The sequence below is a fragment of the Ctenocephalides felis genome, unplaced genomic scaffold (assembly GCF_003426905.1).
Source record: "Ctenocephalides felis isolate EL2017-DRISC unplaced genomic scaffold, ASM342690v1 CF-g0.4_SCAFFOLD_01170, whole genome shotgun sequence".
NCBI classification, from domain to species: domain Eukaryota; kingdom Metazoa; phylum Arthropoda; class Insecta; order Siphonaptera; family Pulicidae; genus Ctenocephalides; species Ctenocephalides felis.
The window spans coordinates 61,522,522-61,545,922 of NW_020537324.1; the positions used below are offsets into that span (position 1 = coordinate 61,522,522).

Genomic DNA, 23,401 nt, shown 5'->3' on the forward strand with positions numbered 1-23,401 from the left:
GCATTACCAATATAGTGAAAACACCTTATTTATACCTCAATGTTGTCATGTTGGTAGTGCTTATCTCAGCTGTTCTTGTGTGTTTAGAACGCCATTAGAATAAAGTTTCACATTCAGTCGATCTGTGAGTTTAATCTGTAAACATCTGTTTCATCAAAAAGTTTCAGCGAAATTAAAATAATGGCAAATGGAATGCCGGAGTTGGGCTCCAAGATAAGCCTCATATCGAAAGCAGATATCAGATATGAGGGTCGCCTTTTCACTGTTGATCCTCATGAATGTACAATTGCATTAGCAACCGGTAAGCCTTTTGTTTGAAGATAAATTTCTAAATGTTGAATTATTTATATGCTCATTGAAGATTACACTATACCGCTTCTTCTGTTGACTAAATGATTTTAATATCGGATATTAAGCCATCAAACTTTTTGCGCAATATTTGACAGTTCAGTGAAACTTAACCCTTTTGTTGTACTGACGACGCAATTAACTGTATAACACATTTTGACTTTACCGAAAGTGCGAAACTAATTTAAGTTACTTTTTATTGTAGTACGTTCATTTGGAACCGAAGATCGAGATACCCCGTTTCCAGTTGCACCGCAAACGCAAATATATGATTATATTTTGTTCCGCGGATCTGATATCAAGGACATAAGAGTTGTCAACAATGTCAATAATCCTGTGCCCAATGACCCTGCAATTATGCAGTTATCGGTGCCTCCAAGCCTTGGCCAACCTACTTATCAACAACCCGGATATACCCATCCAGTTCTTGGAGCTGCTATGGGGCAATTTGGAGGTGCTTATGGAATGGGAGGTTTGCCACAAAGTATGCCGACTGGAATGGCAAATAGACCAGTGGTCAAACAATCAAGTGAGTTGTCGCGGGAGGATGGGCAGCCTATTCACACAGACCAAGGCGTGAGAAACTCCCCTCACGGTAACATGTTGACGACACTAGCACTGTATATTTTTTGATATATTACTTAAAGCAGACAAGTTTTTTGCAACGTTAGCTTCATTGCATGACTTTGACCTCTTCTATCATGTATTAATATTTCTGCTCAACTTTATAATTTATATGTATTTTATAGCATGATTTTTTTTTTGTCTGGATTTAATGTTTCATTTTCTCCTAAATTTATTAAGTCACCGTATTTGTTTTTTTTAGAGTTTTGATGTTTTATTATTTTAATGCTATTTGAATTATGTTCAAATATCTTGATTTACTCTTAACATTAACATTAACTTCAATTTAATTTTTTCTATGGTATGTCTAAATTTAGTTGCATGAATTTGAATTGCAATCTATTAAAAAAAAATTATCTGCATTTATACTATAAGTAAATTCTAATTTCAAATTTCAGCTGTATATGTATCTAATTCTATTTCTACCTCAAAGCTATTCCTAATTCTACTGTTATCTGTTACGCTTATGATTTACTGTTCATATCTTCTATATGCACTTTGCACAAAACTTAAATTTTTGCAAATCATTCATAACAGTGCAAATCCATGTTATATCACCTCATGGTCTGTGTGTTCAGTGTATTGATGTGATAAATTCACTTCATTGCAACAAATAATCAAATTACTGCTTATTTACAGTTTTCTAACCTAAAATTTTGTATGATCATTATTGCAGAAATATTGATTCTTTTATTTAAAGAGGTCCTTAATTGATAATACTTCGGATGGTTAAAATAAAATTAAGAGATTACAAGTTTTTGTAATCATTAAAAAAAAGCAAATTTTATTTGTTTAATCTTAATGAATACAAAAACCATATACCTCTTAAATTATGCTCTGATTTGTATTAAAATATTGTTTGCAATATTAATTGCTGCAATATTTTAACTGTTAATAATTTTTTATATATTATATATTGTGATCTTTAATTTCTATCAACTTATTCCAGCACCATAAGACTTATTTCACCATAAAATATTACATTCTGTATTCTATTAAGAATAATTTTGATATTTATATTATATATTTTAAGTGCTTTAGGATATTAGCTTTGGTATGGTATTTTGATACATATACTTACATGTGGTATGTGTTTTGGCTAAATTTTTTAATAAATTGCTAATTTAAATCAATGCACGTTTTATGCTGAAATTAATGTTAATATTCAAAAATACATTTTGCATAAATTCAATTTTGATACTTGAACCATTGATATGTAAATATGAGCATGTTTTATGTAAACTTCGTGTCACACCAGATCTTAATTATTTGCAAAACCCAGTTTTATTAAAATTGTTAAAAATATTTTTGATTATTACTAATTAAGACTTAATCATTTATTATTTGAATGTTTTCAACCCATGTTCAGATTCGGTTTTAGAATTACTAAGCGGAGGTGGTGGCTCTCGCAGCGGAACACCAGTCAGCATGGGAGCTCGCAAATCGCCAACTTCAGATCAAGGGGTGCAGGTCACTCCTGGCTTAGGTGCTCCTGGTGCTAAGAGAGGAGGCGGTAATGCAGCGCAACGCCAAAATCAAAATCGAAATGTGAGTAAATTTGTTTTGCTTTAGAATATTAATAAATGAGTTAGTTTTGAATTATTAAATTTTGGATTTGTAATTGTTAGTATATTTTTTTTACTTACAAGATAGCTTTTTATTTTGTGTAAGGAGCTTAAAAGTAATATTTCTTCAAACTTGATAGTTTTTAAGTACATTTTAACATAATAAACATGGAAGTGGAAACATGCTATGAATCCTATTTATGTTTAATTTTCAGAGAGAACGCAAGGAATCAAAAAGTGAACGTTCAGAGAGTCGAGCTTCAAATGAGCAACAAGGCAAAGGAAATAAGACGGTAATATAGTATATATTCGAATAAATTGAATTGAAATTTAAAAACAATTTTTTTTTAGACTAATGCTGTGATACAACCCCAAGCATCAAATCAGGCACAAAATCAGCAAAATGTTCAATCTCATGGGCAAAGTCAACGAGGACAAAATCAGCGAAACAGCCGACAACGGGGTCGTGGCCGAGGTGGCGCACAAGTAACTATTCAGTTCCTAATAATTTTAAATATTTAATCTCCCAATTAAAAGATAATTTTGTTTCAGAGTAATTATAGGCAACAAAATACTAGTACAACTGGACCAAGGCCTAAAAATACATTGAAGTTTGATAACGATTATGATTTTGAAGAGGCTAATACTCACTTTGAAGAATTACGATCACAGTTTGTTAAGCTAAAAGTTGAAGATAAAGCTCCTGTTGTAAGTATAAAATCCTCTCTATTTAATCCTAATATTCTTCAGAATAATATATGTAATTTTGGAATAAATTTTTATTACAAATATAAACTAAATATATTAATATTTCACGTCTATTGCTTTTAGAATGGTTTAAAAATTTATCTATTTTCAGGCAGTAAATGGCGATGTAGATAAAAAAGATGATTCTGGAAATGAAACAGGTGCAGGAGAAAATGAACACGAAGAAGATAATTCCACCTTGCCTGTAACAGAAGTATGTTACGATAAGACCAAATCATTCTTTGATAATATATCTTGTGAAGCTGTTGAAAGGTCTCTTGGACGATCTCAAAGAACAGATTGGAGAACTGAACGAAAGCTGAATTCTGAGACCTTTGGCGTAGCAAGTGCTAGACGTGGAGGGTAATTTTCACCAAATATTATAAAGACTTAGATTTTTTTCAATCTTGTGATAGTTAAAAGTTTATTTCATTATATTAGACTTGGTCCAGTTGTATTTGTCATTTTTGGCCAAAGTCATTATTAACAATAAAAATTGTTTATTTTGCTCGTAATCTCTTTATGACATGCTTTATACTAATTTAATTCTTTTCAATCTTTTACAGATATCGTGGCAGGGGTGGTTATTATCGTGGAAATATGTATCGCGGTGGCTACCGTGGATATAGAGGCCGAGGCAGTAATAGAGGTGGCGCTCAGTTCAATCAACAGCCTATATCCAGCAATGGCCCTCAGAACCCAAATCAGAGTAATAGGGGAGCGCCGATTGCAGCGGCTGCAGGTTAGGTTAATTCTTAATTTGCTTATTTTCTATGGTTCTAAATGACTTGAATTATTTAGAACTATTCAAGACTCTACTCATCATGATATAAAACATATGTAGAATACAATTCATAAAACACCTGGGGCATGCATAATTCATATTGTACGTCTTTTTGTATGTGCGCTTGTCGCTGATCCGTAAAAACCTATAACAATTGCTGCAGCTATTGATTTTAACTATTTCTTATGCAAGTAAAGAATCAGTTCACTCATCACTAGTATCCTAGTTTTTATGAAAACTGATTTCTTTTGTGCAGTATCAGTTCTAAAAGTGGTATGTTGGTAAAATTCTTTTTTTTTTTGCATATTCTCAAAGTTAGATTATTAGAATATCTGTACAAGAGGTATATTCAAAATCTAAATTATTTTTGTAAGTATACCTGTTCAACCACAATCTCCCTTTTTCTTCTTTAGCGGAACTTAAACGCGTTTTTCTCGAAATTGTCTTTTTTGATACAATTTCTCAACTTCCACTAGACTGATTATAAATTTGTATAATTTACGATTTTTTATAATTATTAGACCTATTACTTAAAAATTTATATAATTTTATTTATTCACTTCTGCTCATCCCCAAATTTTTATTTTTTCACATTTTTTTGCCGTAATTCACGAAGATTCTTTTGCACATCCATATCGTTTTTCCATTTTCCATTTTTTTTTTTTAATCTATTTGGTTGATTTTTTTCTCTAATTACCTTCAGTAATGCTTTGTTCACTTGCACTTTACAACCGCATCCAGGCATTTTCTAGTGCATGCTTCTGAATTGATGTTTGCGGTCTAATATATTATTTGTGAATCAAATGTTGTTTCTGGGTCAAAAATAACATACAAAAATACAATACTTTTGTATTATTAAATTTTCTTGAAAAATAATCATTTTAGCAAGATATCCTTATTCTCTATATTTCTATGAATTTTTCTCTATCTTTAGATTCATGCTCTATTTTTTGCAGTAATCTGTTATTTGCCATTGTTTGTTTTTAGTGAAAAGATACTTATTTCTTCATTGATTCAAAGTACATGTAGTTTTCTTTAAATAACATTTTGCGCTTATTTTATTTCAAGAATCTTTGTTTAAAAAATATGACAACTTCTCTGGTAAGCGTAGACCTTTTTATGACAAAACATACGCGTCTAAAAAAAATGTCAAATGAAATATCCTTGCACTAGTTATAGTATTTTTAAAATTTTACTAATTTTAAAATTAAACTAAATTTGGATTTTGCTCAATTCTCAAACATAGGATATCTGTACCTTAAAAGGTTCTTATTATAGGAGGAATGGTTTCAGTTTTCAAACCGTGTTATATAGAGGTTACCTGTATGTATATAAAAGGTAGAATTTTTGTGTATATGTATTTATTTTGAGTAGATGTAAGACGTTTACATTTACATATACATCTGGTTCTGAGTAAATTAATCAAATAATCTATGAAAGTTCCATCACATCCATACTCCAATATTTACAATTTGTAATATATTAACTTTTTTTTTCTTTTTAGGTAACTGAGGTTATCCTAAAGATCCGTACACCAGATTTTATACAAAAACCCTGTTGTGAAAGTGTGTGAAAATTACTTTTTGAACTAAAGTATGCAAGACTATTGAGGTACTTTCGTCGAGTACGAAAAAATACTAACAATTTTTTTTACAATAATGTGGTTTTGTGGTCCCGGGAATGAAGATGGATATATGGGTATAAATTGTAGCATATTGAACTCTTAATTATAAAATGAAAACTTTCTGTATTTATGTACAATTAGTATTTAAAATTTAAGTTTAGTTTATAGTATAAAATACTGGTGTTTTAGAATGGTTCTAAATATATCTAACAAAAAACTATATGTATATATATCAAGATCTATACTCAGTCATGGATTGGTATAATTTGAACGCTTTTAATTTGCTTTTACTAAAATAGCTCTCAAAATATTATTGGAAAGTTGTGTTATGTATCCAGTTAATGGAAGGATTTTGCTTGACTGAGTGATTTTGATATTAAAACTCTTGACTGTAAATTGTAAAGAATGTTTTGTTGAAACTAGGGTAAGCCAAATGGTATTTTTGTTTTGGAAAATACCTAGAGAATTCTTAAAATATTTAGTTTATTATATTACATTATAAAAGTGAATGATTATTAGAGTGCATTAATTTAGTTTTATAAGTTCTTTAAATTTCAAGTTATGAATATGTGTAATTTTATGTTAAACTGCAACAGTATAAACACTGTAATGTAAATGACATTAGATCTGTTGCTTATATAAAATATGTTAGTAAATATTTTATATTGTGCTAAATGTTTGATAAAGGAAGTTGAATTGCTCACTTGAGTTAACATGAGCATAAAATATTGTATATCTAAATATTATGTACCTTTAATAGCTTTTTTGATCCTTTTTGACACCAGAGATTCCATTTCATGGTCAGAATTAAATTTTTATTTTTACATTTTTTCTGTATTTTTGAATAAATTAGTAAATACAATTGTTATATATAAATGCATTCATTTAATTTATTATGAATAAAACCTAATACCATTTTAGTTCTTTGTGTTATTTCCTCAAATTTGTGTAAATTTATAGTTTAATCAATTTTATTTATTCAAGCAGAATTTAAATGACTTACATATTCGAAAAACGTAATTCTGACTGAAGCTGCAAGGATTAGTATTATATTTACTTTAGTTTCATCTAAGCTTTTACTTGTACAACATTTACAAAAGAAAATTGATAGGCCAATTGTTGGCTGGAGGAACTATTACTTCTACAGCTGAATGACTTTGGGACCAAAATTGATGTCGGTCCAAAAAACGTGGAGAGAACTTCCAACTTTGTTCAAAGTCAACATATTAAAAGAACTCGTATCATCGGTATTCATGGCGTGACTGAAATAGTTTCTGAAGTGTTAATGATTACTCAAAAATTCTACAAAATTGGAAGCTGGAACATATGAATTAAGAAAGCCAAGACAGTGGAATAAAAACTGATACAAAAGATATTGTTAATTGTTTTTTATTTGGTCAGTTATTGATGAACTATGCTTATGGAAGAAAAATTCAGATAATGTACTTATATCTCACTTTACTGTCCATTGGGAAGATTTTGTAGAAATATGTTCGTACTATATTGTCCAATAGCCATCAATATAAATTATCATGAAAATTTATATTCTCGTCTGACGATTTCGTAGAAATTAAAATTTTTATACGAAAAAGGAAATTACTCAAACAACAATGAGAACTGAATTTGTGTGTTAGTAGTGAATACTTGTTTACTTAATAATTTATTTACTTTATTGCAGTTATGGTATTATGTGCCAGTAAGGACTATCACATCCATACTAATGAAATGAATGCGATCTTGTATATGATATACTACAGCTTTATCCCGAGTCTTATATCCGTAAGTTACATTATATTCTGGTCTAAAATTCAAATCCAATGTTTTTCTTGTCAAAGTGAAATGACGGAAAATTTTCCGTTGAAACAATTGAATTTATAATAGAGAAACAAATCGTAGTTTTAAGAAAATTTATACACACGAGTCAAAATTAAGCTTCAACTTCATTAAAAACAAAAAGTCATGAAATATATTTTTGTAGTAATTTTTTAATGCGCCGATTTTATAATATTTTTATAACTGCAATTTTAAAAATAATATTTTATCAAGGTTTTTGTGAAGAAAACGCAGATACAATGGGTAAATCTTGACATATTTGTTATATGATAATTAATTTTTTTTAGAGAAGACTAAGTTAAAATAATGTAAAAATGATTTTACATAATAACTTTCGAATTAGTGATATAATATGAGAAATATAAATTTAACACTTTTTTCTCGCGGCATCCGAGTCGAAAGGGTTAATATAGATGTTTTAATTTTACCCAATAAGTGTGCTTACTCATTTTGCCTTATTGTTAGAGATTGTTATATCATGAGAGTAAAATACATAAAAATGTTGATGTGAATTTGAGTTTTCAGAATCGGTTCAGAAGTTTTTTTTTGTAAAAACGCGGACAAAAAATGTACACTTGTTTGCTATTAATTATAAAGAAACAGCTAGGAAAATCGTAGCGAAATACTAATCCTTATTTAGTTGCGTCAATACTGGTTTTCAAACTTTTGAAATCAGAGTAACGGTTTTTAAGATAGCGATCAAATTTTGCCTCACTCTACCGATTAGTAAATGACCCTTTTTCTGGAGTGTGCTGTATATTTTCCTGCGTTATTGATAATTTATAATTATCTGAATTAAAAATCATTATAATGTGAAATTTTGTTTTATTTTTTAGATGCACAATGTTCAACTGATGACGGTGTCTCTTACCACGGAGCCCTTGGAAGCCCTAGAGAATTTCCGGACGTCTGGAATGAGTTGCGACAGAATGACCAGTTGTGCGATGGAGTTATTCGATGTCGAGATGGACGAATTATTAAGATTCATCGAGCAATATTATCGGCTGTTAGTCCATATTTCAGGTAATAACATACATTTTTTACATTTTAACACTTTCACTCGCGATTTCCGAGATTTATATGAATCTTGCCGCCGGCACCCGAGTCGAAAGGGTTAACTTTAAAATTATTATTTATAAATTATCTATTACGTTACGTTCCATAAAAGTAGAGTGTAAGACAACGCTAAAAGTTATCTTAACTTGCAAATAATGGGGAAAATTTAATAACCGTGTTTATTTTTGTAAATTTTATTTTTTATGCAGAAATAAAAATTTAATTTGTTCAGTCAGACTAACCACTAAGGTTTAACAAAAACCGACATTTCAAAAAACCGGTTTTCGAAAAATAAATTTTCTTGAAAACCGGTTTCAGCCGGCTTTCAAATTTTATCTAAAAAAATCAATTTTTGCTCGAATATTCTGTAATAACAAAAAAATATCGACATTTAGGTGTGATTTAAAGGAGATTTTGACTGAATTTAGTTATTGTTCAATTTTATGGATAGTATACAAATTTATTTTAATTTCAGTAAACCGGTTTTCGAATAGTAAATTTTTCAGAATACCGGTTTAGCCGGTTTTCAAATTTTATATAAAAAATCAATTTTTGCTCGAATATTCTGTATTAACAAAAAAAAATATCGGCAAATTTAGTGTAATTTAAAGGAGATTTTTACTGAATTTAGTTATTGTTCAATTTTATGAATAGTAAACAAATTTATTTTAATTTTAATTAGTAATACAAAGAATTAATAGGTCTGGATTAAATAACTTTGGAAATAATTATTTGTTATTCATGCCTCATTCTCACATATGAAAATATAAATATTTTTATGATAGTGAAAGGAAAGAGTTTGAATGAATTAAAATAATACATTTTTAAATAAAAAACTTTTAACTTTTAATTAAAAAATATATTAGATATATATTGATATACATGCTGGTTAATGTCAATTTTAGTTTAAAACAATCAAGCAAAACCCCGAATATTTTCTATTTCTAACAATTTTAATTAATTAGCTTCAAATCTTTAATTATTTTTTTGTTTAATCAAAATATCAAAATGCTTGCTTCCATCTGGTATATACGAAATATATATTTGTCATTTTCCATTTGTACAGTAAAATTCAAAATTTTTGATAAAAAAGCGGTTTTCGAATTTCATGATTTTCGTCAGAATGCCGGTTTTGAAAACCGGTTCTTAACAACCGACAAACCTTATTATCCACTTTATATTAGTTTTTTAAACTATTTGTTCGACTTCTTTTAGCCATTCACATTTATCTCACGTAAGCCGGTTTCTTTCACTATTTCCGCTATTTCCTCTACGATTTTATATTTTGGTGAATCCCTGGGCTAAAATAAAAGAGCGCCAAATCGAAACAGCTTTAAATGAAGCTGCTTTAAGTGGAATGTTCTATATTTTTATTTTATTAGATTTATTATAATTTTGTGAATATTATTTTTATTTTATTAGATTTATTATATTTATGTGAATATTGTAGCTATATATGCTATATACACACATTTGCTTTAATTTACGACATAAGCTTTCTATCTTTTTCTATATATTGTTAATAAATAAATACTATCCAATTATACTATATAAGAGAAATATTTAACTATTTATTATAAAATTAATTAAATCATTACATTTATTTTGCAGTTTTGCAGTACATATGTGTATTCACTAAATAGCACGTGCGTCATTGTTTGCGGACGCTTGTTTAACGAATGGCTTCTATTGAAACGTTTATATAAAATTGAAAACTAAAAATTATGTAATGTAAAATTATAAAAGTAGCCAAGAAGCTAGTAATACGTGGGGTATGATACAATATATTTTGTATCACATATTAGGAATATTTTATCGAATTAAAAAAAAAACAGTAAACCTTTTTATCAGTGTTTCGGTTCATTTATGGTTAAATTAGTTGATATGATATGACCGTTATGTTACCATAGTTGTAGTTATATTAATTTAAATTTAAATATTTTAAATTGAATATAAACTATAGTTGAGATTTTATACAAAAATCAACATATTAAAGTTAAAAACTAATCACGTGTTTTCTAGAGCAATTTTCACCAACAGTCTTCGAAGTGGTTGCAAAGAAGAAACTCAAGTTAGCGTAGATATAGACGTTGAGTTATTATCTTCAATTTTAGATTTTGCTTACACTGGAACTTGCACGATCAATTCGGAAAACGTGGAGGCACTTTTGCCAGCTGCAGATCAATATGAGGTCTTTTTAAGAATACAAGTTTTGATACGATTTAAGACATTTTTTTAATATTTTTCAGACCATTATGTATCTGAAAATACTATTTATTTTTAGAAATTTCGGGAGTAGCTTTTATTCAAATTGTAACAGATGTCCTTTTTAAACTAACTGTATTTCTTAAGTTTATGTAATTTACAAGTCTTTATTCAATTAACAAAAATGTAAAAATATTGTGTTTTTGAATTTTTCATTGAACTGATATTGTTTACTTCTTCCTTCGAGTCTATAAAATAGGCAACACCTATTTAAAAAAAGCAGTATTTTAGCTGCAAATATCATCAAACCGGGGACGCCCAATCAATGGATTGGCATCCGATTTAGACATTTTATTGACTATTCAAAAAATTGTTAGTATTTAATTATGTAATAGGTGCAAATATATATGAAAATAAAAAAAAATAGCAGCAAACTATCTTTAGAATAGATTTTACTCCGTATTTTATTAACGATATGTATTCTTTATGATTATAATTTATATTATTTCATGAAGATATTATAACTTTCACTTTATTAGGTCCTTGGCGTAATCCAATTGTGCTGCAATTTTTTAAGTAAAGAACTTCGGATAGACAATTGCCTTGGAATTCTTCGATTTGCCAAACACTATTTTTGCCGAGATTTAGAGTATAACTCCATGCACTTTGCACTGGTAAATTTCAAGACAGTTATGCATGAAAGTCCGGAATATCGACACCTTCAGTTTCAGGTTAATAACAAATTAATGATGATAATTATATATTTTTGAAATCCGTCAGCTATCTTCAACCACCTAAGCAAAAAGTTTATCAATATTTTTCTGGCGTTCTTAGTATTAGACTATCATTTTGTCTTTCTTATTAGATTATATATATAATTATAAAAATTGTAATATATTATTATAAAAAATTGCAACCAAGGAAGAGAGAGTCCTCATTAAACACATTATTTCTAAGATTATATGCCTTAAATTAGATTACGTACATTTTAGTTATAAAAGGTACAATAAATTTAATGTTTGTTTTTAGGAATTAAGTGCATTATTGCGAGATGATGAGTTAAACGTTCGAACTGAAGAAATCGTTTTTGAAGCCATCAAAACTTGGACCGACTACGATAGGGAAAATCGAGCCCAATATGTACCCGAACTTTTAACTACCGTGAGATTTGGACTGATGACCTATAAATTTTTTACATCTGATGTGCTTAGATGGGAGGTTATAAACACTAGTACAGTAAGTTTACCAATAAATTTTATTTGCTTTATGAACACACAATTAATGGTTTCAAATAATTTTGACCTATTTATAATGATTTATGGAGTCTTGTACAAAAATGTTCAATTTATAAACAGGTAACAAAAATATAATGAAATGAAATCTATGTTCGTATATGATGGTATGGGTGGGTTGACCTATGGTCAAACCTGCAGCCCATTGTGACGACCATATGTCGACTCTAGAACAACCTTGTGGGTAATAAGTAACTGATGAGTATCTCCAGCCTAAAAGTTGCAAATTGTTTGACTAAACCAGTGGTCGGGGAACAGGAGTAAATTACCCCAAATGGGTAAAAATAGATTTTTTGGGGGTAAAAAGTATATATTTTTGATTGATATTTACAGAATTTGCTACGTATTTGTCCGTATGGGGATAGTCTTCCTTTGCCATGGGGGTAATATCAAATATTTTGGGGTGATGATTAAAAAAGTTCTCCGACCATTAGACTAAACCGTTATAAAGAGAAAAAAAATTATCTGCTATTTCTATTTGGGTCAATATAATACTCACCTGGTAGATATACTTAAACACCCAACCTTTACATAATTTTAAAATGTTGACTATTTTAATGAGTTTCTACCTCATTCTGATAAATGCAGAGCTATGTGCAAGAAAATTGCTGTAATCATATTAAATTTTAATTAATTTGTATGATTTTATCTAAATTATAGAAATGCCTAGATGCACTTTATCCAGCATCCATGTTCTTGACGCAAACGAGTTCCAAAGCTGAAGGTGGTGAGACAGATCTTAATGATCCTCTGGCTCGACCAAGAATACCTCATGAGGTTTTATTTGCTATTGGCGGCTGGAGTGCAGGAAGTCCAACCAGCTTTGTTGAAACGTATGATACAAGGTACAATTCATACAATTCTTGGAATTTAGATTTTTTATTTACTTGTATTCATAGCTGGGCATTAACTCGTTAATCCGTTAATCGTTAATTAACGAAGTTAACATTTTGATTAACGGATTAACTTTTAAGTTAACTTTTGAAAATGTTAACGGACACGTTAACTTCCGTTAAAATGCCAGAAGTCCGTTAATCGTTAATCCAATTCCCAAAGCCGTGCCTGGCCAGCGTGCAGCGCGTGCACCGCACGCAGGCGGCCGAGGGGCGGCCAAATGAAAAAAAGAACAAATTCAAAGACGGCCATAACAAAAAATGGTCGAAATAAATAGCTGTCGCATTAAAAGTCTACTGAATTAAAAGGCGGCCAAATTAAAAGACTGTTGTATTAAGAGGCGGCCAAGCGCAAAGTCCGCTGAACTCATTCGCTGCCGTAAAGTCCGCTGTATATATCTAAAAGACCAAAATTACCGTAGTAAACATCAGCCAAATACGGCCCTATTGAATGCGACTCTGTTTCTAAATAATTTATAAGTTATAAACTTATATAAGTTATAACTTGCCTAAATCAAGTTGCATGAAGTATCCAACATGTGTTAATAATTGTCTTAACAATGAAAATATATTAATTCATGAGTACATTGCAATGTGAAAAACTATCGCAGATTATTCAATTTTGTACAAATTTTCTAAAAATATTAGTTATTTTTTATAAATAGTTTGAAAATTACATATTATTGAACAAGAAACAAACTGTAGTAAATTAAAAACAAGATCCAAATTTCCAAAGCAATTTGTTAATCAATAATTGAGAAACGACTCGTCGATTATTGACAAAATTTTATCAGCAAGATTTTCAAATGGAAAACGTTTGTAATGGTTTTTGAATTTTTAAAATCAATTCACTAGTGTAGGCTATAACGTGGACGAAAAATTTGAGACTTTTTTGAAAATTCTAAAGGCAAAACTAAGCAGCGCGAGCGCTTATCGAATTTACGAATTTTGATGATTTTTCAAATGGGATTGTGCATTTTTGAGAAAAGGTCGACTGAAGATGAAATTTTGACTCACGTAAAAAAGCGCTGCTCATTTTTGCAATCTTTGATAGTACATATTTTAAAAATTAAAATGACTTAAGGGGGTATTCTAGTGTAGAAATTCAAAAAAATCGATTTTTTTTTTTATTTCATATTTTCAAAGTTTAACTATCTAAGAATATAAGTACAAGAAGGTTTTTGAAAATTTGAATTATTTTTGGAGATATAGGCATTTTACTGACTCGGTCTCCATACTGGTGTGGCTTCACGCAAAACTTTAAATGCGTTTTTCTCAGAACAGACTTTTTCAGTACTCTTGTCACGATTTCTGGAGTTCTACTCGACCAATTTATTTGAAATTTTCAGATAGTCTTGTTTATAGATCTATCTATAGTCTGAACTAGAATCATTCCGAAGTTCATATTTTTACTATTTTTAAAAAAGTCGAGAAACTCAAAAAAAAAACAGTAAAAAAAACTTTTTTTCAAACAGTCGCCAATTTGTGAAAAAAAAAATTTTTTACTCATCGCTAGTTCAGCCGATTGCGACATTATTGTAGATTAATGATCTTTTTATTTTTTGCATTTTCGATGGCTAGGAGGGCTGAAATCATGTCAAGACTGAGGTGCCAATTTTTTGAGACCACCCACTTCATCAGTTGCCAGTTTTTACAATTTTTAACTTTTTTATTTTTTAATTTTTGTTTTGTATTTTAATAATATTAATAAACAAATGGTAAAAAAATGGATAGTAAAAACATTCATTGCTTTCTTTTACGACACTTTAAAAATGACCTAAAATTCAGCGCTCTACACTAGAATACCCCCTTAATGTAGGGTCGAAATATTTAGTTATCTTAGAGACCATGATCACTATCGCCAAAAAAGTTTTATAAATATCATCGTAATTAAACACGAAGAAACGAACCGACCGATCTCTTAGAACTAATCAGCACGATTCCTAAATGATATCTTTCAAACAGTTTCTGAATTTTTAAAATCGATGCAAAATTTTTGGCTAAAAGGTGTACAATAAATTTTATATTTTTCTGTTGATTAGAAACAGCTTGGCCGATCGTCGCACAAAACTGACAGACGCTAGTCATTATCTAGTTACATCAAATGACTTTTAAACTTTTGAATTGGATTTAACCGTTTTTGAGAAAACGTTGGCGAAACGTCAAAAATCGGCTTTCAAACGATTCAGAATGACTTAATATGTCGAGAAAACATGAAAATTACAAGACGATTTTTTTCGTGAGAACATATTGGATATTTTCCTATTATGCTATTTTTAAGGGCGGCCATTTATATGCTCGCACGCAGGCGGCCACATACCCAGGCACGGCCCTGCCAATGCCTACTATTTACCGCACGGCACAGCTTTAGCCAATGCCTTGTTAAATGGCATAGAGATAAGATTTGGACCACTCGTGAATGATGAACAGTGCCAACTTGTTCAAAAGACTTGTTCAACGATGTTGCATTCCTCGGGGAACAGATATTCACAAATCAATTTATTAAATACAATACTGCTATACCCTCAAGCGCTGCAGTTGAACGTTTGTTTTCCACGGGTAAAGACATTTTGACACCAAAACGAGCCTCGCTTTCAGACGAGAACTTCAACATGTTAATGTTCATGAAGAGAAATATGCACCTAATACCCGACGCTTAACCCGTCGCGGGTTTCCTATTTTTCGCAAAAAAAACTCTTTCCCTTTATTTAGAAAAAAATTCTTGTAAAAACAATATGCAATCATAAAAACAGAAAGTTGACCAATAGCGTTATTATCACGGTGTGTGCATAAAGCGTGTCGCGCCATTAAGGGGTTAAATTACACATTTGAATTATACAAGTATTTTGTTTTATTCATAACCTGTTAACTTCCAGAACCTAAACCAATAAGTTATTTAAGTTTACTAACGCAACGATATAAAAATGTAATTTTACACATATTAACGGATTAACGATTAACGTTAACTTGCGTTAATTTTTCCGAAATGTAACGTTTTAACGTTTAACGAAGCTAACTTTTTTTGTAACGGATTAACGATTAACGAAGTTAACTTTTTGATTAACGGTGCCCAGCTATGCTTGTATTGTATTTTGTTATTCTTTGCTTCAGGGCTGACAAATGGTTTCTATCGGTGAACACAGATCTGACTCCTCGTGCATATCATGGTGTATGTGCCCTTAATAATCTTATTTATATGGTCGGTGGTTTTGATGGCAATGAGCATTTCAATACAGTTCGGTGTTACAATCCATTGACCAAAGTTTGGCAAGAAAGGGCCTGCATGTATCACGCTCGGTGTTACGTTAGCGTTGTTGCTCATGGTAAAAAATTGTATTTTGTTGTATTTTTTCTATTGGTGGGTATGTAATTATCGCTTTTTATTATATTTTAATATTTTTTTATCTTGCAGATGGTTGGGTATATGCATTAGGTGGCTACAATGGACGCAATCGTATGTGCTCCGCTGAACGCTATGATCCCACCAGGAACCAATGGGAAATGGTGACTCCAATGAATAAGCAAAGATCAGATGCGAGCGCTGCCTCACTTAAAAATAAGGTATAAAAATTACATCGATGATAATTTTATGGTAAAAGAATTGTCTTTTGTAACAATTGCGTTTGATAATAATCTGCGACATTTAGATTTACATTGTCGGAGGTTTCAATGGACAAGAGGTACTAGTGTCTGGCGAAGTTTACGATCCCTCTACTTTGCAGTGGACGTACATACCACAAATGAACAATCCCAGATCTGGCGTGAGTTTAGTAGCACACAAAGACACTCTATACGCTCTTGGTGGTTTTAGTGGTTTTACAAGACTAAATTCTGCTGAAAAGTGAGTTCGAGAAAATGATAAAAAATCCGTTTTATTAGGCTATAATTTGTCTAAATGTGTTTGAATTTGTAATAGATATTGTCCTGATAGTGTGAACGAATGGTGTGCTATAGCCGATATGTATAGTCCACGAAGTAACTTTGCAGCTGTTGTACTCGATGGAATGATATTTGCCATTGGGGGGTTCAACGGTAATAACGGTATTAAGCTCAATTAAAAATATTTTGAATTAGTATTAAGTTGTATAATTATAAGGTAACCATATTTTAATTATTTGAATTAAAGACTTAAAAAATGAGATACAAAATCTAAATCCAGTAGATAAGGTCAAAGTCCTAGGCGTGCCCGGGACTGTCCCTCCCAATACTGGAAGTATGGTTACCTTAATAATAACATAGTATTTATAAGGTTTTTATTGGCAAGTATTAGTTTTGTATATTTTTAACTTCCCGTAGAGCAAGTTATAGTAATCGCAAAAAAATCGAAATTGAAATTTTTATTATATCTTCACGTTTCAAAACCTTCTGAACATTTTGGCATACCTTAGAAAAAATGGATGTATGTGTGTGTGTGTGCGCGTGCTTGTATGTATGTGTTTGCAGATACAAATTTTCGTGGACGATTTCGGGAACGCGGATGAAGCGAATTGAATAATTCAAAAAACATTCGATTCGTATTGATAAGGAGACGTGCTGATTAGTTTTTGGCGAAGGCATTTTTTTTCAAAAAAAGTAATTTTTTGTTAAATTTGTAGTTTCTCAAAAATCTAATTTGTTTGAAGTAAATTTTTTTCAACAATGTTAATCTTTTTAAAAAAATAATAATTTTTGGTACTGGAAGTTCCAGCAATTTGTCTTAAGGCACGATGCCATGCGCCCCACTAGTTTTTTTTATTTATTTATATATGAATGATTTCTAATTGACTCTTACCAATGGACGTTGAAGACATTTTTTAACTCTTTCGACTCGGATGCCGCTGCTCGGGCGGCAAAATACATATAAATTCTGGAATTCGCGAGTGGAAAGGGTTAATTCATGGCAGTCATAATGACATAGTCAATTATATAATGCAATGTTTCATATTATGCCTGATTTTTTATAAAAGTCCACAATTTTCCAGGTACAACTACAATATCATACGTCGAAGTATACGATCCAGAAACCAATGACTGGTTCGACTGCACCAGTATGAACCTGAATCGTTCTGCACTGAGTGCTTGCGTCTTAAGTGGACTTCCAAATACTCGTGAATATTCTTATCTGTCCAAATCTCTAGAGCATGAACAAGGAGGCGGTGGAGCAAGGTGCCAAATGGAAGAAGCTTGAAGATTTTAAGAAATTTTAAGAATTTGTATTTTTATTACAACGATTATTTTTGCCAAGCATTTTGTACATAACATTTGATATCGTCCTGTGTTTTTGTAACAGTATTGTGTTTGTAATCGTTTTTTTACGCGTTTTTATACCTTTTTATTGTAAATTTTAGATATTTTTGGAATCGTTTTATAAATATTATTTTAATAAATATATTTTTTATATAAAATAATTTATATATGTTTAGAGTATTTTCATCATTATTGCCAAATAGAAAATTAGAAAAAAAAACAAACAAAAATAATTGTAGCAGTATTTGTCTATTATCTTTAGTGTTGTGTATTAGACAAATATGTGGATTAGAATTTTTTAAGTTCAAAGTTTTTTTATGATTAGTATAAGACTGAATTACTTCAGATATTTTATAGAGATTTTAACAATAAGTATAAATTTTGTTTACATTCCTATGGGTTCCGTACCAATGTTTATCCTTTAGACGGCGACGCGGCGCTTACGCGCTTCGTATCTATGCAGTTAAAGCAGTGCGATTGCTTTGAAAAAAAGTTCAGAACTTCCAAAATATTTCAAAATAAAGATTTATAACTTCTCAAAAATCTAATTTTTTCAAAGTAAAATTTTTTCAAATTTTCTTAAAAAAAATAATTTTTGGTACGGGTAGTTCCAGCAATTTGCTCTAAGGCACGATGCCATGTGCCTCATAGATATATAAGCATGCGCATGCGCCCCACTAGTTTATTCAGTTATTTAATTCTAATTTTTTTCTTTAATTTATTTTATTCTATTTTGTTTTCTTGATTTTTAATACCATCCTCTTAACTTATAGTTTATAACAGTAATAACAAAAATCTTATCATGATCTGTTATCTAACGTTCAAACCAATAGATAAAAGTATGAATATCAGGTTCAAATCTTTGATACAGGGCGTTTCTCAAATTCTCCCGCCATCTGACAACTATCAAGCGATCATGAAGCAAGATCAATATAACTTTGTGATTGTTACATTGGCAGGTCTGGATACCGTGAGCAGTAAATAGTTTACTTCAGTTCACTCAACGCCTTGAAGTTTACGGACGCGTCGTATCTCTTGCTGCCGAACTAAAGTTTTTGTTAATATTTTGTGACAAACACATCCGAAAGTTTCAATAAATAATACAGTGTTGTAATTTCAATAATAATGATCAAAGTGTTGAAGAATAAATATTTGATAGACTCTGTGTTATGAAAGTGTTGTGATTGTGCAAACCATGAATGTAAATATATGTAAACAGGTCCATATATAAACACTACAAGTTGGAATTAAGGTATGTTGTTAAATTTTAAATTGTGCTTTTCGATTTTAATCTAGGGCTTTTCATCGCTAATATTTAATTTTTGATAATAGCCTAAAATGCTTGTCATAAACAGATATAACACAGTGTTTTGTACATTATTCATTTGTCATTAAAATTTCTTTGTATTTTGTGTACATTTTTGTTTAATTCACGTCAATTAAATGCTTTCATATGGTTTTATATGTTTAAATTAAGAGCGCTATTATGTAGATTCATTCATTCACTATCATTTGAGAACACTATCAATTTTGGATACCATCGTATTTCCTATCACTTGTCAGAATCAGTTATCAATCTTTCAACAGCTTCAATAAAGATTATATTGTATTAAAATAAAATTATATGCACAGTTTCAATGGTTTTATGCATGGATAAAATCTAACAATTCATGAATGAATTATTTACATGTTTCACACTTGAAAACCATTGAGGAATAGATCAAAATTTTCGAATATACTACAATCTGCTAAATTCTAAGCAATATTAACATTCCTAGAAGAATAAAGCCACAACTTTATTTTTTCGGCTGAAAAGAAATTTATTAAATCACATTTTTTTATTAAATCGTTTTTAGTGAAAAAGTGTTACTGTATAATCAATCATAAAGGTAATTCATTCTGTTTTTTCTTAAGCGTTTTTTTTTTTAAAAAAACTAAAATTTTCTAATATTTTTAATATTTTGTTATATAATCCATTCATTTATTTTCATTACTTTAATTTTGATTATATTGTCATACTTCTGAAATGTTATTTCTTCCACAATGTTATTCATTTTATATAAAAAATCCTCCTTTTTCTATTTTTCTTAAATATATTGTTTGTTTAAATCTTATCAAGATCATGTTTCTTGACAGATGTCCTGAAGATGGAACGTACCTAGTTCCGAAACGTCTACAGTGAAAATGAAGAAATGTTTTTTTTAAAAAAAACCTTTGTTTTTTATCACGTTATATATATATATATATATATATATATATATAATATATATATATATATATATTATATACATAGTATGTTTACATACAAATACCATAAACGCAACAACAAAATACCTTCTCCTTTATTATGAAATGTTTGATCAATTTGATATCTAGTAGACTCTAATGTTACACATGTATTTATTATGTCATCTATACATATTTCATTCATGTGGTATAAGAATATTTTTATTATTTCTAATAAACAATTGATATAACTATACAATGTATCAATCAACGGCGAAAGGGTTTACTAATGGGTAACCTTGGAAATAATTTTATTTAAAATTTACTCTCAAAATTACTTAATATTATTTTCTTAAAAATATATTTTTTAAGGTAAAATAAAAATTAAACTTATATATTTAAACTAATTAACTTTAAACTATTAAAGTTTATTTTTCTTGCTCTCTTCATTTCATAATATTAATTTTCATCCGTATTTTTTAGTACAAATTATCACTCTAATCCAGTGGTTCCCAACCTGTGGGCGCCAGGCTCTTCTAAGGGGGGCACGTACATCTGTTTCCAGAATAAAAAATAATTCAACATTTTTGAAACGATATTAAAAAATAAACAAAAAATAATTAGTTTTTATGCATATTCTTACATAATATTGCATATTAATTTGTAGTCTGTTAATATCAGTTGACTTTTTTTATTAGAGCAGGGGGGCACGGCGCAAAAAAGGTTGGAAACCACTGCTGTAATCACAAATTTTCGATGTGCTATTTACAAATTTAAAATTTTACTGAAATTTCAATGTTGTAATTGAATGCATTGAATTATTTTTTATATCTGCTTTTTATGATTTTCTGATCAGTTTGCCATACCTTAAAAAAATTATATTTAGGAGTACGGTGGTAAAAAGTGATAATAAGTGACAATTTTGGTCCAAAATTTTATGAAAGAGGTGTTATAATATTACATTTTTAATAAGGAATCCAAATCTCAATTTTGGATTCCATCCAATAAATGGGAACGCTCAAAATACTGATAAGATTCTTATTGAAGATTTATAAGATTCTTGTTTACTAACATTTCAATTATTGGGGTATGAGATTTTTTGGATTTTTAATCAATACAGGGAAGATTAAAATTTTTGAAATCAAATTAGTTTGCAAAAAGTTTCACAATACTCAGCAACAGTTGAAAGTTTTGAAATAATTTGCTTTTTTAATCTCATATTTTTTCCTAATTAAGTTTATTATATGATAAATTTATCAACTTACTGATACTTTATTGTAGGTAGTTATTCTTTTAAGAAATATTTTACATAGGATGTAAAATGCGGGACAACGCCTCTGTTTACGTTACAATATCGCTTTAAACCAGGACTTCTTAAACTTTTGTCCTTTGCGAATTTATGATTGAGAGTTTCTCGACGAGCCCAATGTCCAGTCACCTTGATTCCACAGTTTCATGAGCTGTGTTTGATATCATAACCTAGTATTTTTCTCGAGAAGACAACCCAGTGGTCAACCACATATCTAATGGCCTCTATATGCCGCACAATGTCCACGAAAGGCGATTTTTACTTGAGATTATATTTGAGATTTATAACTATTAGTGAAATTTATTATTTTACTACTTGATATCGAGCTGGTCGAGATATTTATGCTGTCCTTCGCTCCTAATCATTACACTACAACGGCCTTATTTTGCTAAGAGTACTTCTGAATATTTTCTTAAAGTGAAAAATATTAAAAATGATAAATGACCTCATGCATATAAATAAAAAAAAATATTATATTTAGATGATTTATTTATTTGGTAACAATATACTATACCAATATATATGGAGTCTTAACTTAGACGAGATGTTTTAAGATGATAAATATTTGACATTGAAAACTCTCGCGATACTAGAATTTTTCTACGCGACCCATCGTTTAAGAAGCCCTGCTTTAAATACTTGTGAATCAAGCATGGAATCATCCCACGGCTGTTTCCATTAACTATTCTACATTTTTCTAACTTGTAGTCACATTATGCAATTTTTCATACGCAGCAAAACTGCAAACAGTATATTGTATAAGAGTAACAATATTTTACTGGTAATTAGTGCAACGTTGATAGGCAATTGTTAGAGATTTTCGTTATTGATACTGATTACAAAAAGAAAACATTTTGTGAAACCTTTTTTTATTGTTTTTTGAATAGCAACCAGAAGTTACGAGTCTTATAAGCTGTTTTGCTTTTGACTCATTTTTTTTATTGTTTATTTGTTGACTTTGTATACACGTACATAATCATATACATTTTATTTTATCTAGGCATATACATTTTATGTTACCTTTACACTTTTTTTTATTGTATATAATTATATAGTGCACCATATATCTTTTTCTTTGTCAATAATATTATTAAATTGGTTGGGAGGAAGATTTTGTGCCTTATTATCTCTCTCCATAGTTCTTGCCTACCCTTTTCTCATTTTTTGCACTCCATAATGGCGTGCCTAGCATCCGCCCTAGTCGCTCCACCCAAGCAATAGTAATTAGGATCGGTATTGATTCCAATTATTACTCAGTAATGAGTGTATGTATGGTTAAATCTTAGTAAACTCGTCATACCATGGTCTGATAGGTATTGCTTCTTGTATTTGACTCAATACTACATCGGTTTTACAGATGGCAACCCAAACAGTTGTCTCATCTCTGTGTGATAAATTCTATTATTATAATTTCTGTAATAGGGACAACATTATTATTGATGCAGCAATTCCCATATTACTACCTATATTTCCAAGTGAAAAGCGATGTTACTACTGCTTGACATCAGGCTTCCCATAGCTCGAACATGAGATCTCTGATTCTGGCTGTAGCTACTTATCCACGAGGGAGATAGTTAAAGATACTAATTACGAGGAGAAAACATATTTCATAAAAATTAAAAATGATTTGAAACAGATTTTTTATCTTTTGTTTTAAATAAACAATAAA

At 29.8% G+C, this 23,401-nt stretch overlaps 3 protein-coding genes across 5 annotated transcripts in view; all 3 read left to right on the top strand.

The window, feature by feature from the left end:
* Positions 1-80: 80 nt before the first annotated feature.
* LOC113366726 (protein LSM14 homolog B-A) lies at positions 81-6,223 on the top strand. Of its 2 annotated transcripts, none has more exons than XM_026608381.1 (9): positions 81-301; positions 554-943; positions 2,342-2,520; positions 2,753-2,830; positions 2,889-3,023; positions 3,090-3,224; positions 3,397-3,647; positions 3,851-4,026; positions 5,573-6,223. In XM_026608381.1, exons 1-9 carry the CDS (start codon positions 181-183, stop codon positions 5,578-5,580), a joined length of 1,473 nt encoding a protein of 490 aa, XP_026464166.1. In that variant the 5' UTR covers positions 81-180; the 3' UTR covers positions 5,581-6,223. The 2 variants fall into 2 exon arrangements, with proteins under 2 accessions (XP_026464166.1, XP_026464165.1); XM_026608380.1 differs by having other exon boundaries at positions 83-301; positions 3,090-3,245; positions 5,573-6,221.
* Positions 6,224-7,764: 1,541 nt separating this feature from the next.
* LOC113367486 (kelch-like protein 10) lies at positions 7,765-18,138 on the top strand. Its single transcript, XM_026609091.1, has 11 exons — positions 7,765-7,768; positions 8,362-8,548; positions 10,604-10,772; positions 11,326-11,517; positions 11,816-12,022; positions 12,739-12,923; positions 16,083-16,294; positions 16,384-16,532; positions 16,619-16,812; positions 16,888-17,003; positions 17,933-18,138. The coding sequence occupies exons 1-11, from the start codon at positions 7,765-7,767 to the stop codon at positions 18,136-18,138; spliced, it is 1,821 nt and encodes a 606-aa protein (XP_026464876.1).
* A 1,028-nt stretch (positions 18,139-19,166) lies between these two features.
* Positions 19,167-23,401, top strand: part of LOC113366145 (serine/threonine-protein kinase par-1-like) — a 63,231-nt gene continuing 58,996 nt past the window's right edge. For both annotated transcript variants that reach the window (XM_026607708.1, XM_026607709.1), the window contains exon 1: positions 19,167-19,449. The gene's annotated coding sequence lies outside the window, so the exon portion shown is untranslated. The remainder of the gene's footprint in view (positions 19,450-23,401) is intronic.